At 41.2% G+C, this 20,477-nt stretch overlaps 1 protein-coding gene across 1 annotated transcript; it reads right to left on the reverse strand.

Moving 5' to 3' along the window:
- Positions 1-14,223: 14,223 nt before the first annotated feature.
- Positions 14,224-20,477, reverse strand: NIP7;1 (NOD26-like intrinsic protein 7;1). The gene is made up of 5 exons (XM_089981429.1): positions 20,325-20,477; positions 19,615-19,839; positions 19,304-19,498; positions 17,497-17,558; positions 14,224-14,516 (listed from the first exon to the last, which is right to left on the reverse strand). Exons 1-5 carry the CDS (start codon positions 20,475-20,477, stop codon positions 14,300-14,302), a joined length of 852 nt encoding a protein of 283 aa, XP_089837555.1. The 3' UTR covers positions 14,224-14,299.

Here is a 20,477-nt window from a genome sequence, read left to right on the forward strand (position 1 = left end):
TACGATATTCTCAAAATAACAGCATTAAGCTTCGTAACTCGTATCAGATATATATTCAAAATAACGCAATTTATATCGTGACAGTCTGAAAATATCACCTATTTTGAAAATATCATGTTATTAACACGATAAAAAGACATTTTTCTTTATAATTTTTCTTTATTCTTAATAGAGGTCATTTTTCATGCAGCGGCCCCACATGTGCTTAGCATGCAGTTCTGTTGTTTCTCGGGCACCGCACCCATCTGAAGAAATGTCAAGATGGGTGGCTGTCAAGCAGGTCATTGCATGCTCACCATGCAGCAACGCTGCATATAATGTGAAGTTTCTAAATATTCTATGTTTGCCAATGTCTTATTATTGAGATTTGTAGGAAATTTACCTCACCTGGGAAATCTCAATCAAGAGATTCGTGACGTTGATTTTGAGTAATTCTTAGGTTTTTGGTTTGGAAATTTAGATCTTGACTCTTTTTTCTTTTTTGGCTAACCAAATTGAGATCTTGACTCGCTAGTGAGTTTGGAAAACAAATCCTGACAGCATTCCAAAGTTTTCTCTTAAAAAATCTGCAACTCTAAATATAAGCTGGTTTTGTTGAACTAGCAAACATGAAGTAATGGAAATCGATTTAGATCTTCACTCTTCTAATTGGAAATAGATTTCTTGATTTAGATTGTTTATTGTTTATTGTATTAGTATTAGAATATGCAGAACATGTTTTTCTTGATTGTTGCATTTTTCTTGGTTATGGAAATCGCTCACACTAAATTGTAATTGAATATTCAGTTAGTTCTTTCCTGATCCTATTCCAAAAGGAACCGAGTAAAAGATCCAACTCTGTCATCTATAATTCTGATCTTCCTCGTTTTTTTAGAGAGTCCAAAGGAAAACCTCCTGTCACTGATCACACATAGGCTGGCCTCCAGTTTGTAAAACCATTGAGGTCACCCAATTTAGACCTTGCCACAAGGGATGCCACCCATGGGTTTGGATCACGTGAAGTCCCATCAAACTTTATGACATTAAGGGCACGTTTGAAAGCGAGAAAGATGTAGGAAAAGTGATACAAAATGGAAAATCCATACAGATTTTTTAATCATTCCAAACAAGAGAGACTTTTTTGCTAAGAAAGTTTTTCTAAAAAGTATAGTTTTTGAAAGGAAACATTCCTTCATGGAGGAGGTGGAGAAATGTTTCATACCAAGAGAAAATTTATTTTTAAGCTCCCCACCACACATCTCAACACCACCATCCATCTCACCACAACCCACCACCCTCCTCCCTCTCATTTTTTTTCAGATTTTTTCACTGTTTTTCTCATGCTACACAAACAAGCGAAAAACTTTCTTTTTGAAAACTTCTCATACGAAAAACTCTCATGGGCAAAACCTTCTTTTCCTATGAGAGTTTTTCTCTCTTTCTGTAAAAACGAGAAGCAGAAAACACGATAACAGGGAGAAAACTCTAATGCTGAAGAAACGATAATCTGGTCTCTTACTTTCTTAAATTAGCTACTAAGCAATACAAAGTAAATATAGCAAAGAAATACAGAGAATAGCAAAAGTCTATAGTCTTACATTTGGTAATGGGTCTGATGAAGAGTTCGGTGGTTTAGACTACCAGAAAAAATGATAACTCAAATAGAGTTATCCGATAATATCAGTAACCACCGAATCAATCTGCTAATACGCCCCCTCAAATTGGAGCATGCAGATCGAACATGTCCAACTTGGTCTTCAGAAGAGATAAAGTGTGCACTACCCAATGCTTTGGTGAAAATATCAGTGCACCGAGGGTGGGTCGGAACAAACTGAGTGGTGATGAGTTCATACTGGATTTTCTACCGAATAAGATGACAGTCGACTTCAATGTGTTCAGTGTGTTCATGGTAGACGAGGTTGGCTGCAATACGTAGGGTTGCTTGATTATCACAGAACAGGGTCATGGGTAGTGGATGAGAGATGCCAAAGCCAATGAGAAGGGATTTTATCAAAAAAAGCTCACAAATAGTGATATTCAGCCTCGACCGAGGAGCGGAAGACAATTGATTGTTTCTTAGACTTTCAGGAAATTGGGCTCGAGCCAAGCATGATGCAATACCTAGAAGTGGACCGACGAGTAATGGGGCAAGAGGTCCAATCAGAGTCAGAATAGCTGACAATGGTTAGAGGACTAGAGTTGTTCAATAAGATGCCATGACCCGGGGTGCCTTTGATGTAACTCAAAATGCGGAGAGCGGTGTCCATGTGAGGAGTGTGTGGTTGGCTGGAGAATTTACTTAAGAAATGTACAACGTAGGTGATGTCGGGGCGAGTAATGGTAAGGTAGATTAATCTACCAATCAGCTGACGGAACATGCTCAGATCTTCCAAGGCCAAACCATAAGTGTCGTTGAACTTTGAATGTTGCTCCATGTGAAAGGAGTATGGTTTAGATCTAAGGTAGCCCATGTCATCGAGAATGTCTGTATACTTGCGTTGAAAGAGAAAAATGCCGAATTTGGAATGAGCCACTTCAATGCCCAAGAAATATTTGAAAGGATCGAGGTCTTTAAGACAAAAATCGCCTATGAATGCTCTTCTTGAGGGTATGGATATGAGGGAGGGTGTCACCTACAATAATGATGTCATCTAAATAGATCAAGAGAAAAAGGTGAGAACCGGCCCCGATTTGTAAAAATAAAGAGTAGTCGGCCTTGGATTTGATGAAACCAATTTCTTGAAAATAAGAAAAGAGGTTGGCAAACCAGTTTCACGATGACTGTTTGAGGCCGTAAAGAGACTTGTGAAGATGACAAACTGAAGTCACCCCTGGAAGAGAAAAACTGGGAGGAAGCTGCATGTAAACTTCTTCATGGAGATCATCATGGAGAAAAGCGTTGTTGACGTCTACTTAAAAGAAGTGCCAATGAAGAATAGAGGCAATGGCAAGAAGACAACAGACGATGACCATCTTGGCAACGGGAGCATAAGTTTCATGATAATCGAGGCCTTTGATTTGAGTATACCCTTTGGCAACTAGTCAGGCTTTATAGCGTTCAATAGAGTCGTCAGACTGTAATTTAATTTTATAGACTCATTTGCAATCAACAGGATGCTTACCTTCAGGTAAAGCGATCACCATCCAAGTATGTTCTCCTCAAGTGCGCGAATCTCAACAGCCATGGCGTCCCACCAATGTTGATGTTTCATGGATTGAGATAAGGTCCTGAGTTCAGAAGGGTGGGTGATGGTGGCTAAGAAGGTGCAGTGAGAAGGAAAAAAATGGTGGTAGCTAAGATGATGGTGTAGGGGATGATGAATGTGGGGAGCCACATTACAAGAAGCGTCCAATGAGAGCATGGGGGCTGCAGAGTAGCACTTATAATCCTTGAGGTAAGTCAGTGGATGGCGAGGGTGATCAGAGGGGGTTAGGGGAAGTAGGGGTGATGGGCAGAGTAGGGGGGCCAAACGACGATAGGGGAGGACTAAAGGGGGTGGAGGGCGGTAGAAAGCTCAACGGGAGGTGGCTGTGGAATGGATTCTGGAAGGTCAAGGATGGGTATGGGTATGACATTGGTGACGTCAAGCGAAGGAACATGATGACCGTTAAAAGGGAAAACAGTTTCATAAAATTTGACATCTCGGCTAACAAAGATATTTTGGGATTCAATGTCATAGACTCCATAACCAACTTGGTTGTTTGGATAGCCAATGAAGATGCATTGATGGGCTCGTGTGTCAAATTTATGGATGTGATGGATATTGAAAACATAACAAAGACAACCAAATATACAGAGATGGGCATAGTTGGACAGTTTGTTGTATAATACCTCATAAGGGATTTTGCCCATTAATGGTTTGGAAGGGAGACAATTAATGAGATATGTGGCAGTGAGGACACATTTTTCCCAAAAATTGAGAGGTAAATTGGATTGAAAATGGAGTGCCCGAGCAATATTCAACAAGTCTCGATGCTTGCGTTTGATAACCCTATTTTGCTGAGGGGGTGGTGACACAGCTGTACTTATGTTGGATGCCATTATCATTAAGGAAGGTTTGCATATCATTGAAATAAAAACTTGGTTCCATTATCGAATCGAATGTTTAAAAGGCTGATTTGAAATTGATTGTGAATTAACGCAAAAAAACTTTTGATAATATTGAATGTCTCGGACTTATACCTCATGAGATACACTCACATGCATCTGCTAAAATCATCTACGATTGTCAAGAAAAAATGAGCCCCAAACATAGAAGGAGTTTGATAAGGACCTCATATATCACAATGAATTAACTCAAAAAACTTGAAAGAAAATATTGTCCCATGAGAGAAAGGTAACTGGGTTTGTTTAGCTTTATCTTAAACATAACAAGGATCATGAGAAAGCTTGTTATTAACTTTATTAGAATTAATAAAGACTTGAAGACGCGAATTGGATAAATGTTCAAGACAAAGATGCTAGAGAGAAGGAGACACAGTACTTAAAGTATGGTTATGACCGCCCTCAAGGATAAAAAGGTTCCCTTGCATCCTACCGACTTCAATCATCTTCTTCGAGTGTGGGTCCTCAAAAATGCAATGATCAACATCAAACATGACAACACATTGCAAATCATGAATTAATTTGCTAATGAAAATAAGATTAAATTTAAAGTTCGGGACATAAAGAACATTGTGTAAGGTGATGGTGGGTGTTAGAGAAACACATTCTGTGTGGGTGGCATGGGTGGACATCCCATCAGGGAGATCGATGGGTGGAAAAGAGGTAAGTTTGGGGGAAGAGAGGGTGGATATGGAGTTGGTGATGTGATCATATTACCTGCAAGGTTGGGCATTGATGAATTTTGTTGGTTACCTAGATTGACAATGGATGTGATTTTATCATATTGTTCTTGAGAGATGTTAAGAGGGGTTGAACTTGAAACTGGTTTTTCAGATTCTGTAGTGAAAATGCAAGTGTTGGCCTCGCTGTTGAATTGAGCATTGGGAGGACTCCTTGGTCGGTTAGGAAAACCATGAAGATAGTAGCATTTTGATTTGATATGTCCAAGGCGACCACAATGATCGCATTTTGGCCGTGGGCACGAAAAAGGGTGTTATTTCCATCAACTGTTGCTGCGGCTGATTCATGTGATGGCGTAAGGTGAAGATCACATTATTGCTCATCTTGGATAATCAACGAGTATGCTTTGGATATACTCGATAGAGGTACCATAAGAAGTAATTCACTCCAGATGGCACTGAAACTATCGTTGAGGCCCATCAAAAATTGGATAAGTCGTTCACGTTGCTGGAGATCTTGAATGACCTGCATGGTGCCACATGAGCAAGGAGGAATTTTGATATAAGTGGACATCTTGTCCTATAAACCCTTTAACTTAGTGAAGTAAACGGTCATGGGGAGTTGATTTTGCTTAAGATTAATTATCTCATGTTGAATTTGATATATCCTGAGAGCGTTGGATTGAGAAAATCTTTCACGAAGCTCTGTCAAAACCTCGATAGCAGTTTGAGCATAGATAACACGGGCTGCAGGGTTCTTATGGATGGAGTTAAGCAGCCAAGATAGAACCATATTTTTACATCGCTCCCACATAACGACATTTAATGAGGAAGAATCGGGTTTCGCGATGGATCCATCGACGAAACCAATTTTGTTTTTAGCACTTAGTGCTATAACCATGGCTCTACTCCACATTGAGTTGTTATCTCCAACGAGTTGCTGCGAAACCAGGGATATCCTTGGATTATCAAAGTGATGAAGAAAAAAAGGATTGAACATCAATTCTTGGGTGTTCTCGGAGGAGATAATCTCATTGTTGGTGCTATAACAAAAGTCTACAAAGGAGATAGTCTCTAACGTATCGAGGCAACAGCCGGCCACCAGACCATCTACATGTATGTCAACACCGACAGCGACGTCCTCTGGCTGCCTTGCGCCCTCTTGCTTTGCGATGATAATGCCGCCCCTCACTACCCTCCCTTCATCCCCTCCTCCCTTTCCTCCATCGTCCCCTGTGCCTCTCCGGCATGCTCCATCGTTCATTCCTCTACCCCTCCTCCGACCTCTGTGCCATCACCGGCTGCGGCCTCGATACGTTAGAGACCAGCTCATGCGGCAACCCTGCCCGCCCTTCTACTATGCCTATGCCGATGGGAGCCTCATCGCCAGCCTCGTCTCCGGCAGCAGGGAGGCCGTCCGACGGAGAGGTGTTGGTGGAGGTGGTGGGAGAAGAAAGAACAGAAGAAGTTAAAAGAGGGGTTACACCCTGTTGGTTCAAAATAATTTACAACGTTTGTGCAGTTTACATATTCTAGTTTTTCTTTAAATTGAATACATATAAAAGTATAACAATAATTTTTTTTCCAAAATGCTTTTTGGAGGTTTTTATTTTTTCAAAATATAAGCAACGCAAATGTAAAATATTATAAGTTTGTAACAATATCACGAATGTCACGTTGAACCTGATGTGAAATCGTGAAACGAATGCATGACTACAAACTAGTCTCCCGCGTCTCACCTCTAACACTTGAAATGGTTAACTTGGTGTCTCATGGAATTGCAAAATGCTATTGTATAGTTAATTTAAGATAATTTGACGGCAGGTTTACTTGGCTCCGAACGTGATTAAACTCACTTGCCCCATTTCTCATGTGAAAGCAAATATGAGAAACTAGGGTACGTTCGGTTTGCTGCGGGTCATGCCCCTTGCAATTCTAATTCTCCCAAAGTAGTTTTCTCAAGTTTCACCTTGTTTTACTCACATTTCATGTGATTCCAAATCCCATTCTTCATCTTGTGATTTTGAGTTAATTGATTCTGAATCACTGTGATTTCAAATTAAATGAGATGCTAAGCAAAGGTGTAATAAGGGTACGTTGATTGTTTGTGGGGGTGGTGTGCAAATGAGATTCACTTTCTAAATCTCATGCTAACTCGAACTCGAGTTCTCATACAAATGAGATTCACTTTCTCATGAGAGTACTTTTTACGTTTAGTTGCTTTTGCAAAAAACAAACAAGATTCACTTTCTAAAGTGTATGAGGAAGTAAATCTCATGTGATCTAACCAAACTTATCCCAAGAATGTTGAGCTCACGAGTCCGAATCTTATTCATGGACAAGTTTTTCAGAATTCTGTATTCAGTATCCCTGCAATGGGTGGACTATTCTGTGTTGTGCTTTGTATGCATTTCTGTATCAACCTTGTTCATTTTTATGGGGACCGGTGGATAGCATCCTTGGAAGAGTCATTTTCATAGTCCACTTTGGATCCCATTTCTTGGTATTATGTTACATAGGAACCAATCCCGGGATCCAGGAAAATATGATCCAATTGCTTGACCATGCCCTTAAAAGACCAGATTTACCTGATTAGGTCCGGTAAAGCCCGTGCTCAGTCAAGTCTAGACCTGTAACTAGATCGGTTCATGGACCCTAGGGCTGTCAATGGGTCAGGTTTGCATCGGGTACCTGACCCGACCCGACCGACCCAAATTCGAATTTCTGGATAAGTGGATAAAAAATGCTGACCGGAATAATATTTCTGTCGACCCAAACATGACCTGAGCAATATGCAGGCTGAGTTTAGGTTAAGCTTTTTGCCGGGTACTTGATTCGACTCAGCTTTTTTGACAGGTACCCAACCCAACCTGAGCCTTTTATATGTACTTTTAATAAAAGTAATTCGAAATAACATGGATCCGGATTTAGAATTTTATTTTCATGGCCCGACGAAACCCGAACCCGACAATTTTGTTATTTGGGCAGGTCCGGGTATACCATGATGGATTGGGTACCCTACCCTATTACAAAACCTTGACCCAAACTCGTATGTTCGGCCTGGAAAGGGGGAACCCTTGCGGTGCGGTCAGGCTCTTGTTCTGAATTTTATGGAATTGAGGTGAGTTTGGTTTTAACTTTCTTTGACTGACATGCCCACAAGGGCTCAACTCATTTGGTAACGTTACTGGTGAAAGTCACCAAGACCACAGCACGTCACAAGTTCAAAATCCACGGGGTCATCTCTGGGGCAATGTCAAAGTTGGTTTGTGCTCCCCTGTAGGGGTTTTAACAACCGGATTCTCGCCAAGAAGCGCTCCTGCAAGAAAATGTTTTAGCATTGTGAGCGGCCGTGCCACTTTGGTTTCGTGTGAAAATGTGGCTTTCGTATGAAAAACACATGCCCCACGACCTTTCTACCGCGGGCACATTTGCTTCAGCAATCGTGAGAAAAGACCCATTTTCGTATGAAAATAAACTTTTTTTCCCATGACCTGAAAGGACCCATTTTCACTTGAGTAATGCACATGACTCTTGATTATATGCATATATAGTGCTCGGATAGGCCTAGAGGGACTAGTTTGAGGCAAGTTGGCAAGTTGCTGTCGAGCAATGCTCCCCATATTGGAAAGATATCTTTTTTAAGTGATGATCATACACTGATTATGGGTGTCAACCGGCCTGGTTTACCCGGAATCGACCCGAACCAAACCCTAAAGGGTCCGGGTATGGTGATAAATAAGAAGACCCGAGTTTGGACACGAAGATCCGATTAATACATGGACCCGGGTATAGTTTGTAAAATTTTATACCAGACCCTGAGTTCTGATTAAGACCCACAAATTTTCAATGTAAAAATGATAAACAATATAGTTTTACCGGGTACGGTTCATGTAGTTCTTATCGGTTCCGGGTATGGTTTTTCTTATAGTGGACTCAATTAAACCCGAGTTCGGACCCAATACCATATCCATTAGTAACAAATATCAGGATATTTTTAAAAATATTAAGAAAATATGCTGTATAAAAATCATGATATTCTAAAATATTGCAATATTTTTCTTGTACATGAAAGCAGTCCTCACCGTAGTGACAAATATCATGTAATTTTTCAAAATCTTAAGAAAATATGGTGATGTTTTATCACCTGTTTTTAGTACACATCTCATGTCAAGAAAATGAAGCATTGTGAATTTATTATGATATTTACATTTTTATATGCAAAAACTTAAAGAAATTAAGATTTTTTTTTATGTTTTTTATTTATTAAAAAATGTACCTCTTTTTTTCGTTTTAAATTTATTTTTTGCCAATAAAAATGCATGAAATATACAAAATTAATTTTTCATGAGGTATTCACAATTTTGCTGTGGTCCGCCGGCTAGACATGATTTCATGAACTATATGAGTATAACCTAGTGCAACTCAAGCTGGTCCACGGACCTAATCCGAGCCAGCAAGTTCACTGGATCAATTCTATATCTGGATATAGTGCTAAAAAAGAACACCTCTCGTTAGGTGGGTCTGGTCAACCCAAAACCCAGCACCCATGCTTGAGTTACATCCAATAGGTAGAGTTGGTTTGACATAAGCTATGGTGATGAAGTGAAGCCCCAACTGGACCGTCAACTGGCACTGTTGGCTCGATGTTTGAAGCTAGGGATGGCAGTTGACCGGGGGGAAATGGGGCACCATCCTGCCTCATTCCGTTTGGACCAGGGATGGAGGACATGAAACTGGGATGGAGGTTAAAATCAAAACCCATCCGGCGATGAAGGCGGAGATGAACTTACGCTTTCTCCTGCACTGCCCCATCTCCGTCCCGATCCCGGCCTTGCCCCATCCCCAATTCTTTTTTAGGAATGACAATGGACCGAGGGGAAACGGGGCCTCACCCCACCTCGCCCGTTTGAACCGGGGATGAAGGACATGAAACATAGATGGAGGCGAGGATGGAGATTAAAATCAAAACTCGTGCAAGCATGGAGGGCAGGATTTCGAGACAGGGTGGGGTGGAGACCTTGTCCTTGGCCCCTGTCCCGATCCACTGCCATCCCTATTTGAAACATGTCATTGCTTAGGGGCTCTCTTGTTAGCCCATACTTGGGAAATCAACATAGTTTTATAATCAATTAATAATATACACATTTTTTTGCAATGTTGATCTGTGTGCAATTGTTGTGCCACACACACACACACACTCTCTCTCTCTCTCTCCATTTTTCTAATATTATCCAACGTCACTAAGCTTAAGATACCCTACATACCAAACCTTTTTTTTTTTTTGCCTTTATCTAGGGCTGGTAAATATAAGCCAACCCAGTTGAGCTTGTGTTCATAACAAACGTGAGCTCAATGACCTGATCTGAGCTCAAGCTGGCTTGTACGCAAAAAAATGCATTGTTTTAAAGCTAGAAGCAATAGGTTAAAAACATATTACTTTTCTTTTGGAGAGAAATCTGGGGTTAGGCAGACCCCTACCAGTTATACAACCGGACCATTTGGGGTTCGAACTTGCAACGTCCCAACACAAGGTGCGTGCACTAACAGCTCCTGCCAGACAAGCCGGAACCCCCACTGGTAAAAAAAAAAACATATTACTTGCAATCTGAGAACTTTAACCAACTATTTTGCACTACAGTTATGATGCAAAAATATATTTAAAATATATTTATTACTCAATAATGAGCCAAGTAGAGCTGAGCATGTATTGTTCATATGTCTGGCTCATTGGGCTTATTTTATGAATATGAACGAGCTCTTTAGTAGCCTAGTATGAGCAGAACCACGAGTGGCTCATCTTCTCTCTCTTTAGTTATGTTTGGAAACTGGTAGTAGTAGGCAGTTTATGCATTTGAAATCAGGATTTGGCAGCTACACATCTCTAGGATGTGGTAGTTACCAAATCCATTCATTAGTACAAATGCAAAGGGAAGGGGACTTCACTTCCCATCTTGATACGCATAAACTCTCATCCCAGCTACTAGTTTCCAAACATCCACAGCTAAGGTAATTGAAACAAGTTTTTACCTAATGCATTAACTTCCATCCCAGCTAACAGTTTCCAAACAGCCTTAATCTCTCTCGTTTCATTTTCTATATAGTCCTTAATATTGCCGGAATCCACATATCCCAAGATACTTATATCTAGGGGTGGCAAAATCTGACACGACCCGCTTCTTAGCCGGGTTCGGATTTGGCTTAAACGGGTTCGTGTCGTAAACGGGTCGACCCGCCTAACCCATTTATTAAACGGGTCGGGCTCGTGTTAGGGGTATGCCAACCCGGCTGACCCGTTTAATAAACGAGTTAGGCGGGCGGGTCAAGCCGTTTACCCGAACCCGACCCACCAACCCGTTTACCCGACCCAAACCCACCCTCCAAACCGTTTACCCGTTTACTCGTACCAGACCCGCCAACCCGTCCGCCAACCCATTTACCCGAACCCGACCCACCAACCCACCCGCCAACCCGTTTACCCGACCCGACCTGTTTATTAAACGGGTTACCCGTTTAATAAATAGGTCGGGTTTGTGTTTGCGACAGCCGACCCGTTTAATAAACGGGTCTGGTTCGTGTTGAGGTATGCCAACCCGCCAACCCGACCAGATTGCCACCCCTACTTATATCATACCTTTTTGTCTCTCTAGAGATGTCAATGAATTGGGTTTCATTCGGTATCTGACCAAAATAGATTCTGTTCACTTGCATTTAGTAACCATAATCATGTCTGATTATAATTAGATGTGGATATGGTTTTGCTTTTTTGCTATTGAATCCAACAAATATCCAAATTTGATGGATACCAGAATCTTGTTTACATGTAAAAATGTGGATCTGGTATGAGCTTTTCACCATCCAAATCCGAATCCAAATTTGAATCTGTTTAGCCCACATCCCATCCAAATCTGAACCGTTTACATCCCTCTCTTGCCCCCAAGCCAATGAACCTAAGACACTATGTCAAGCATAGCTATGTTTGTTTCTCTTTCTCTCTCTCTATCTTGTTTACAAAGATGGTTACATGGTCTAGTCAATGCCACAGGATAAGGGCTTTGGTGGTGTCTGGTCATGGATCTCATTGGGAGTGGTAAAATCCACTTTCCGTACTAAGCCAGGTACCTTGATTTACCATTGAACTTGGCCTCTCTGGAAATGATTCCAAGTTCAATTTCACCACTGATTTTTCTCTGTCAATTTGGTCGGGCCTGACCTTGTGGTAGGATCCAAATCCTGGATAAGGCCAACTGGGTCCAGTAGGGCTATTGGGTTGGCGGGGCAGTAGCTTACTAGCTGGACCCCTGCTAAGTTGGTGCAGTTCTTGCCCAAATAAAGATCTTGCCAGACACAGTCGACACAGGTCTGGATCTTTAATAAGTGGTTCATCCAATAAGGTTGGACCAAGATACGGCTCCACTTTTGGAGGCATGAAGGAAGAGATCGGGTGATATGCCAAATCACTGTTGATTGTGACAATCTACGACAATCGTGGGGCCGCTGATGATGACATCATGAGTCCCATTGTGGCGGGCCCCAATGTTTGCACAATGAACGGTCATGATGGATCGTGATGATATTCCAAAGAATTAATAAACGGGTTGGATTTGGTTTAGATGTAGGCGATAATGATCCCGAGATAATTGTATGTGGCCTAAGTGGTTTCTGAAATCAAATTTGGATACCGATGAGAAAGAGAGAGATTTAATTTGGGTGTATTTGGGGATTAGGGTTTTGAGAGCTTTGTATTCTGCCATTATATATATATATATAGTGGATATTGTTCCTCCTTCGCCCCGATAACAGGCCTGAGTGATGAACCAAGTAAATCTCATGTCTTATCTTGTTTTCTTCTTTTCTTTATCTTGTATTTTGTGTTCAATTTGTTCATGATTGCCATAACAACAACCGCACATCAGCTCGCCTCTGGTTGGTAAAACCCTTGATGATTCCCCGGCCTACCGCCTACCGGAGAGTATGCCTAGCTTTGACCTTGCGACAAGAGACGCCACCCATAGGTTTGGAACTCGTGATGTCCCCCCAACTTGGTGACATTAACAAGTCACCCTTACCAGATGAGAGGAGCCCCTGTGAGCATCATGAAATCAACTATAGAATTATCAAAGATGTATTTGAAGTTTAAACCAAGTAGGTTAACTTGTGACGAATGCCAATGGTGGCAAAAAGATCGGGTTTGATTGGACCTCCCATCTGAATCCGACACTTTATTTCCAGAGATGGATCCTTTAATATTAGAAAGGGTATTCAGTCCAGATTCAGACTTTCGTGTTCGGATCATTTTTCAGGCTCGGATCGGCGGTCACATGCTGGATCAGTGTTCAGATTTGTATCTAATCAAATCCACAGACATTTGGCATATAAAAACCTTGATTTTGGTCTTCCTTTTACAGGATCCAATATCACTATATGTGTACTTTGGATTTCAGATTTAATATTACATCATTGGATCTTGTTTAGATTCGGACTCAGATTCAATTTGATTTGGATAAGGCAGGATCAGCCCGGTATCCAATCCAGTTGCAGCCCTAACTCAAACTTAATTAGCCTGGAGGACAAGTAATTGCAAAAAGATGAAGCTTGTGAACTTGATTGCATTAATGTCCACAGGTGGCTCAAAGGACATTAGGGATAGCAGTGGACCGGGGGAAAGTGGGGCCCCGCCCTGCCTCACCCCGTTTGGACCGGGGATGAAGGGTATGAAACGGGGATGAAGGTTAAAATCCATCCCCGTCCGGGGGTGGAGGCGGGGATGGACGTGCACTTTTCCCCGCCCCGCCTTGTCCCCGCCACGATCCCCGCCTCATCCCCGTTTGAACCGGGGATGGAGGACATGAAACGGGGATGAAGGCGGGGGTGGAGGATAAAATCCAATATCCCCGCCAGGGAGGCGGGGCGGGGGTGGAGGATAAAATTTTGAGGCGGGGCGGGGGTGGAGACCTTGTCCCCCGCCCCGCCCCACTGCCATCCCTAAAGGACATGGCAAGTTGGTTGCTACGTGGTTAAGTGATCGGGCCGAGTACATTATAAAACACAGAAAATCTCTAACGCCCATAGCGATTTTCTGTGTAAAACTTAGCTATTTTCTGTATAAAACACAAAATGCAGAAAATTGCTACACACGTGTTTTGTGTGTCCCGAGTACTTTGTAAAGTACTCGGGTCCGATTATATCTCAGATTTGCATTTCTTGCCGCAAGGGCCAAGCTAACATAGCCTTAAGTTACGCTACTACTACAGAAATTATGCTACAATAGCTTGAACAATGACAACTCAACACTAAACTATTGCCTTTCAGTAAACAAGATATCTAAATTCGATATTTCCAATCAACTCCAACCCCTCAACAGAGAACTGTCCCCGGTGGGCAGGTGGGAGTTTACTCATGGTGACGCTTCCAACAAGAGAGAGAGAGAGAGAGAGAGAGAGAGAGAGAGAGAGACTCTTAAATCTTGTACTGGTCTGCTGAATTTACAAACGTAGAGGATCATGTACAAGCTCATGCCCAACTGTTAAAAGACTCAAGGTTCAGCACAATCACTTGAAAGGTTGGTGGGTTCATGGGGAGGTGTTGATGGGCAGTGGGGGTGCTCTAGTCTCACCACTCTGAAGGCAAAGGCACCTGCCACAGCCCCAACCGTGGGTGCCAATAAGTACAGCCATATGTCTTCATACCTACTTGAGACCACTGCTGGGCCAAGAGACCTCGCTGGGTTCATCGAGCCGCCTGATATGGGCCTGCATGAGCACACCAAAACTTACACTCATCATGCATGCACACATGCTTTCACGTGTCTCCAACCACAGTAACAAACGTTTTTATCGCCAACATTTGTCTGTTAAAATTTTTTTTTAAAAGCCCAGTCCTATCCCAGCCCTGATTCCATATGAAATAGATTTTTATCCATTTTTGTAACCCATCCCAGTCCTAGCCCAGCCCTGACTGCAGCAAATAGTTTGATTTGTCCACATGAAATAGATTTTTATTAATAATTGTAGTCATTTTTTATTTTATCTAAAAAAAAAAATCGGGGGCGCTGCCCCCCAACCCCGGACTATTGCACAAATACATTTTTTTTTTCTACACCCCTGTTTGCCCCCCCCCCACATGAATCCTAGCTACGCCTCTCTCTCTCTCTATATCTATATATATATAAGATTAATTTAACATTAAACTAATTAGAATTAGTTTAACATTAGATGATTCTTTTAAAAAGTAGTATTTTTGAAAATATACCTTTTGATGTCAAATAAGTAAATTTGATGAATTCATAAAGTTACTTTTTAAAAAAAGTGCTTGACTTCAAATTCAAAAGACCTTTAATGCCCAAAAAAGTACACATGTATTTTTAAAACTATCATTATTTTAAAGGTATTTTAGTCATTTTTATAAAGTTAAATTCATACTTAGTTTAATGTTAGATTAACCAATATATATATATATATATATATATAGTTTTTCTTTTATTTTTATCAGCAAAAGAAAAAGGGTTGAAAATATATGAGATATAAGGAAAGAACAAAAAAAAAAGTAATATACAAAAGATTAGGAAAAAAATCATGATCGATATTTTCATCTAAATTCAGCAGCAGCATGATTAGGGGTGGCAATAGGATCGGGTCAGCAGGTTGGCGGGTCAGAATACCTCAACACGAACGCGACCGGTTTATTAAATGAGTCAGATGTGGCAAACACGAACACGACCCATTTATTAAATGTGTAACACGACACTGTTAGCCTGTTTAATAAACGAGTCAGGTTGACACGACACGATTACACGACACGGATTATAACCGACCCGAGTAACCCGAATAACACAATTAGAAACACACAAAAAAAAATTGGTTGACCCGCCCACCTGTCAAACGGGTTGCGGGTTGATGGGTTCGTGTAAACGGGTTGCGGGTTGACAGGTTCGTGTAAACGAGTTGACCTGCCCGCCTAACCCGTTTATTAAACGGGTTGGCATACCCCTAACACAAACACGTGACCCATTTAATAAATGGGTTAGGCGGGTCGACCCGTTTATGACACAAACCCGTTTAAGCCAAACCCTAACCCGGCTAATAAGCCGGTTGGTGGGTCGGGTCACATTTTACCACCCTTAATCATGATATTATGAAAATATCCCAATCAGTGTTGTCAGTATCAGTGCATATAGGTCTGAATTGGCCACGTATCATGTCGCCAGAAAATCAATACAATACTAACATGAATCGGCTATTTTTAATCAATGTAAAAATAACTTAAAGTTAATTTTTAATTTTAATATTGATTTAATGGCTTTAATTAACACATGTCACGTCCTGATTGACACGTGATAATTTTTTAAATATTTTTTTGGCCCATTCAAAACAATTCATTTGAGAATCAGTATCGGCAGATTCACCTGAATTGTTGGCCAAATGATACAGGTCCGAACATTGATCCCAATAGTTCCAAAATATTGCTGATATTTTATCAGTTGCCCTACTAGTCCAGTACAACTATATCTATAATCAGTGAGGGGTGCCAAACGGATTGGAGCCCAGTTCTGAATGGATTTGACCTGTATTAGCAGACAGGAATAATTTCAGTTTTACTCTGATCTGGTTTAGAATCGGATTAATGAAATAGGTTCTGAACCAGTTTTCTTTTTTATATATATTTACACAGAGAAACCACCCACAGGATCAAAGACCAAGCCATGTTGGCTCTTCCTTCCGTACTTATGGTCGCAACACTCTGTGGCCTTACCCCTTGACCCCAGGGAGTCACCAAACTTTGGCTCGTGCAAGGGGTGACGCCCATGAGATTTGAACCTAGACCGCCTGCCTAGCGGCCTAGGCATCCCACTACACCAAACCCCTTTGGGGGCATTTGGAACCAGGTTTGTTTTATCTATTTCCCATAAAAATGAATGTCCTTGACCTGTTTTCTGAAGATTCGATATCAGAGGGGTTCGGATCATATCCAGATCTGAAAATCCATCACACGTTTTGAATCGGATCTGAATTTACTCATTAGGAGTCAGATCCAGTGTAGGTCAACCCTGAAAGGGCCCACTTGCAAACCTAGTTGTACCCAATACAAATATCACTTGTGAAATATCTTCTTCATCCAGTTCCGGATGGCCCTAGGCCTCATAGAATTTCGGACCAGGTCCAACACATGGATCTGGCGGATCTGACCTCATAATGAAAGAGGACAGGACCTGCTTGGATTGGATATGTTAGCAGCCTAAGATTTATAAGCTACGGAGCAGTACGTACTGCACCATTAACTTCATACTGTAAAGTGTAAGCTATGTTGTATAAGAGGTGATTGCAATAGGGACGTAAACGGGTCAGACTTGCGTTGGATCTTATTGGATTGAAGATAATTGGATTCGGACTCAGATGCATGGAGTCTATACTGAACCCAGATCCGATTAGACCATATACCCTAAAGGTCTGACGTATACATATAATATGGTCAGATCTTGTAGAACTCAAATGTGAGAATGCTGCAACTGAATCCGAATCCGAAACCCAAACAGACTTGGATATGGTTTTGCTTACAGAATCTGACTAAATGGATTTGTGTTTGGTCGGAAATCTGACCCGAACCCGCACCATTTTACATCACTAGTGATTGATGCTACGAACTTCACAATTGAGGTCCATGTATTCACCAGGCAATGGTAAAAAGAAACTCATCATTAATTTCCATAAAAGATTGTGAGCATCAAGTGCTTACCCTGTGATCATAACTGCCATTGCAATTGAAGCTCCAGCAGCAACACCTGATAGTTGCCCAACCTGCAACAAGAAATCTCATGAGTTCAGTGTATAGGGTTCCATTTCCTATTTTTGGTTTTCTAATTTGCTTGTAGCTTGATTACCTATTGCTAGCTTTCCTTTAAAACAAAAATTACCATCTAGCTTAAAAACACCATGTGCTACTCAAGCTGCTAATTTGAGTAAGGCTCTGTTTGGGAGATAGAGATGGTAAGGGAGATGATATTTAATGAAGGTTTAATTAATATCACCTACTCTTATAAGTGTTTGGGAACCCTGTTATAGGAGATGAGAATGTGTTGAGAGTAGAAAAGGAGGTGAAGATGGGCCATTTTCAACTAGGTCCTCACCAGAATGTAATTGACAACTCCAGCCTCATTTCCCATTTAATTATTCCCTCATCACTTTCATCTCCTGTCCAACAGCAGCTCCCAAAAAAAGTCTAAATTGGTTTGCATCTCTTCTTACATGGAGTCTCTCTCTCTCTCTCTCTCTTGTGTTTGCATCTTCATATATGGGGTCTCTCTCTTTCTCACACATACATATTTATATATCCAACGAAAGGAATGTCCAAAATCTACAACCTATAATTGACAGTGTTTCTTCTCTAAAAAATGAGTTTTTCATTGATAGGATTCTAAGTATTGGATTTTTATCCTTCATTTAATGTACATGTTTTGGATTATGAATTTTTTATGTTTAGATGCATTTTTTAAAGTGCTAAAAAATCAATGGCTTGGGCTCACAATATTTTATATTGTAAAGTTTTAAATGCATTGTGAGCCATCAATTTTCACATTTGGAAAAGCATGTTTATAAGTAGTAAAGTTTTAGTGTAAAACATTCTTACTAAATAAATTATAAAGAGCAAATATATGGGAAGCAGATCAGGTCATGCTGAACATGAGCGTTTTTGCTCATATCGACATCATGGCCGTCTGTTTGCATTTTGGATGAATGCCACGTGGTTTTGTTGACTTTTGATCTTTTTAAAATGCAAATTGGATGGCCACGATGTCGGCACGAGCAAAAGCTCTCATGTTCAGCATCACCTGATCTGCTTCCAAATATATGAGGTCTGATTGATGAGATGTTCAAGCATTGAAAGGGAGCTGTCAATGTTGTTGGTTGTTGATATTGGACCGTCCTTTGGTTGGAAGGTCCCTCTCTCTCTCTCTCTCTCTCTCTCTCTCTCTCTCTCTCTCTCTCTCTCTATATATATATATATATATATATATATATATATATATATATAGTATGATTTGTTTGTCATGGATCATACCTTGAAAAATGTTTTCCAAAATAAAGATATGATCTAAAATTTTGGTGCATCATGGGCTGCTGAATTTTTAACAGAAAGATATGATCTAAAACCTGCCACATAGATCACATTTATAGGGCTTTCTTGAGAGCGCATCAGATCAGAGGCAGCTCTGATGCTGTTCATCCATGCGAGCCAGAACACCATCAAGTTTGTTTTTGTTTCAGCCAATCTTTTTTTTCCACTGTAGATGACGCTCATCTAAAACTTGCCTCTCTCAAAAAAATTGTGGGACCCATCTAAGAATTAACCTATCCATCTGCGGCATTTTGGCTGTCGTTCATCAAATGAATGAACAGCCCAACAGAGCTGCCTCCGATCTGCTGCACTGTCGACTTTTTTTACTCTGTGCACATTCGATTTGACAGTTTAGAGTGGAAAAAAGTGGGGGCTCACCAACCACCTTGTGTGTGTGTGTGTGTGTGATGGGTCAATAGTAGCTTACAAGATGAGCATTGGTGGATAGTGAAGAAGCAAGGAACATAATGAAGAAGGTTGCAAAGAATTCAGCCCAAAACGCAGCCTTGCAGCCATGAAGTGGCCTTGTCAAGGCCACCTCTCCTTTCACGTCATACACACTCTTCCCCACATAAGTTGCAAGTATGGACCCTCCCATTTGTGCCAAAACATATGCTGGTACCTGAAAATCAGCCAATTATAAGCACACAGCTGAGTCCACCAATGGACTAGAGTGACTTGGTCCATCGCATTGATACCAGTACATTCAAACTCAAAGTCATCCTCCTTGTTGTTTACCAGACACCATGGGAATTGGCCTGAGGCTGCAAATGCCATTGTTATTGCAGGGTTGACATGAGCTCCGGAGATCGGTCCTATGGCGAAAACCAAGAGAATAACAGCAAACCCTCCAGTGGATGCGTACTCAAGAAGACCAATCCTCCCTTGTGTCAACTCTGTGCTTGAGATTATACCATATACGGAGAACATCATGATGAATGTCCCTAGCATCTCGGCGCCGACCTGCGAAACGCCGAATCATAGAGATTATCAAATAATATAGACACCATGGATGCATGGAACACATCTAAAGGTTTAGAATCTGAAATTTGATGTGTGCTGGTGAATTACAGTCTTGAGAAATACAGAGATGTTGCATATGTAGACAATTTAGTTCCAAAGCTTACTAAGGAAAGAAGTCCTTTGGGCAAAGTAATTTTAGCTATTTCTTAGTTTCTTATAAGACCATAGGACTTTCTGGGTCCAATTGGCTTACTTGGTCCACAAGCAGTCCAGGGTTCAATGTGACTTGTAAGTGAATGTGGTGGGTATCATAAAATGTGGAGTCACAATAGAAACTCCATATGTCATGATGTACCACATCTTGTGCATGAGATTGAGACCTTCAGTTTGTAAAAGCACATACTGTGCCATGTTAATCATAAGTGAGTTCTCTTCACTTTCATATAGAAAGAACTGCAAGATTTTTGTATGGCACGACCACTCACCATGCGAGCGATTCGACTACGCCTCTCAGTGAGCCACACACAGTGGTCATTGAGACCTTTCTCACTGGGCAAAGCCACATGGTCACCATTGGTGAAGATGGTGCAGTTGCCAATCTCTTGTTCACCTCTGCAGATGCTGCTTGGCTGCTCCAT

The sequence above is a fragment of the Nuphar pumila genome, chromosome 11, assembly GCF_984573655.1.
Source record: "Nuphar pumila chromosome 11, dmNupPumi1.hap1.1, whole genome shotgun sequence".
Classification (NCBI taxonomy): Eukaryota; Viridiplantae; Streptophyta; class Magnoliopsida; order Nymphaeales; family Nymphaeaceae; genus Nuphar; species Nuphar pumila.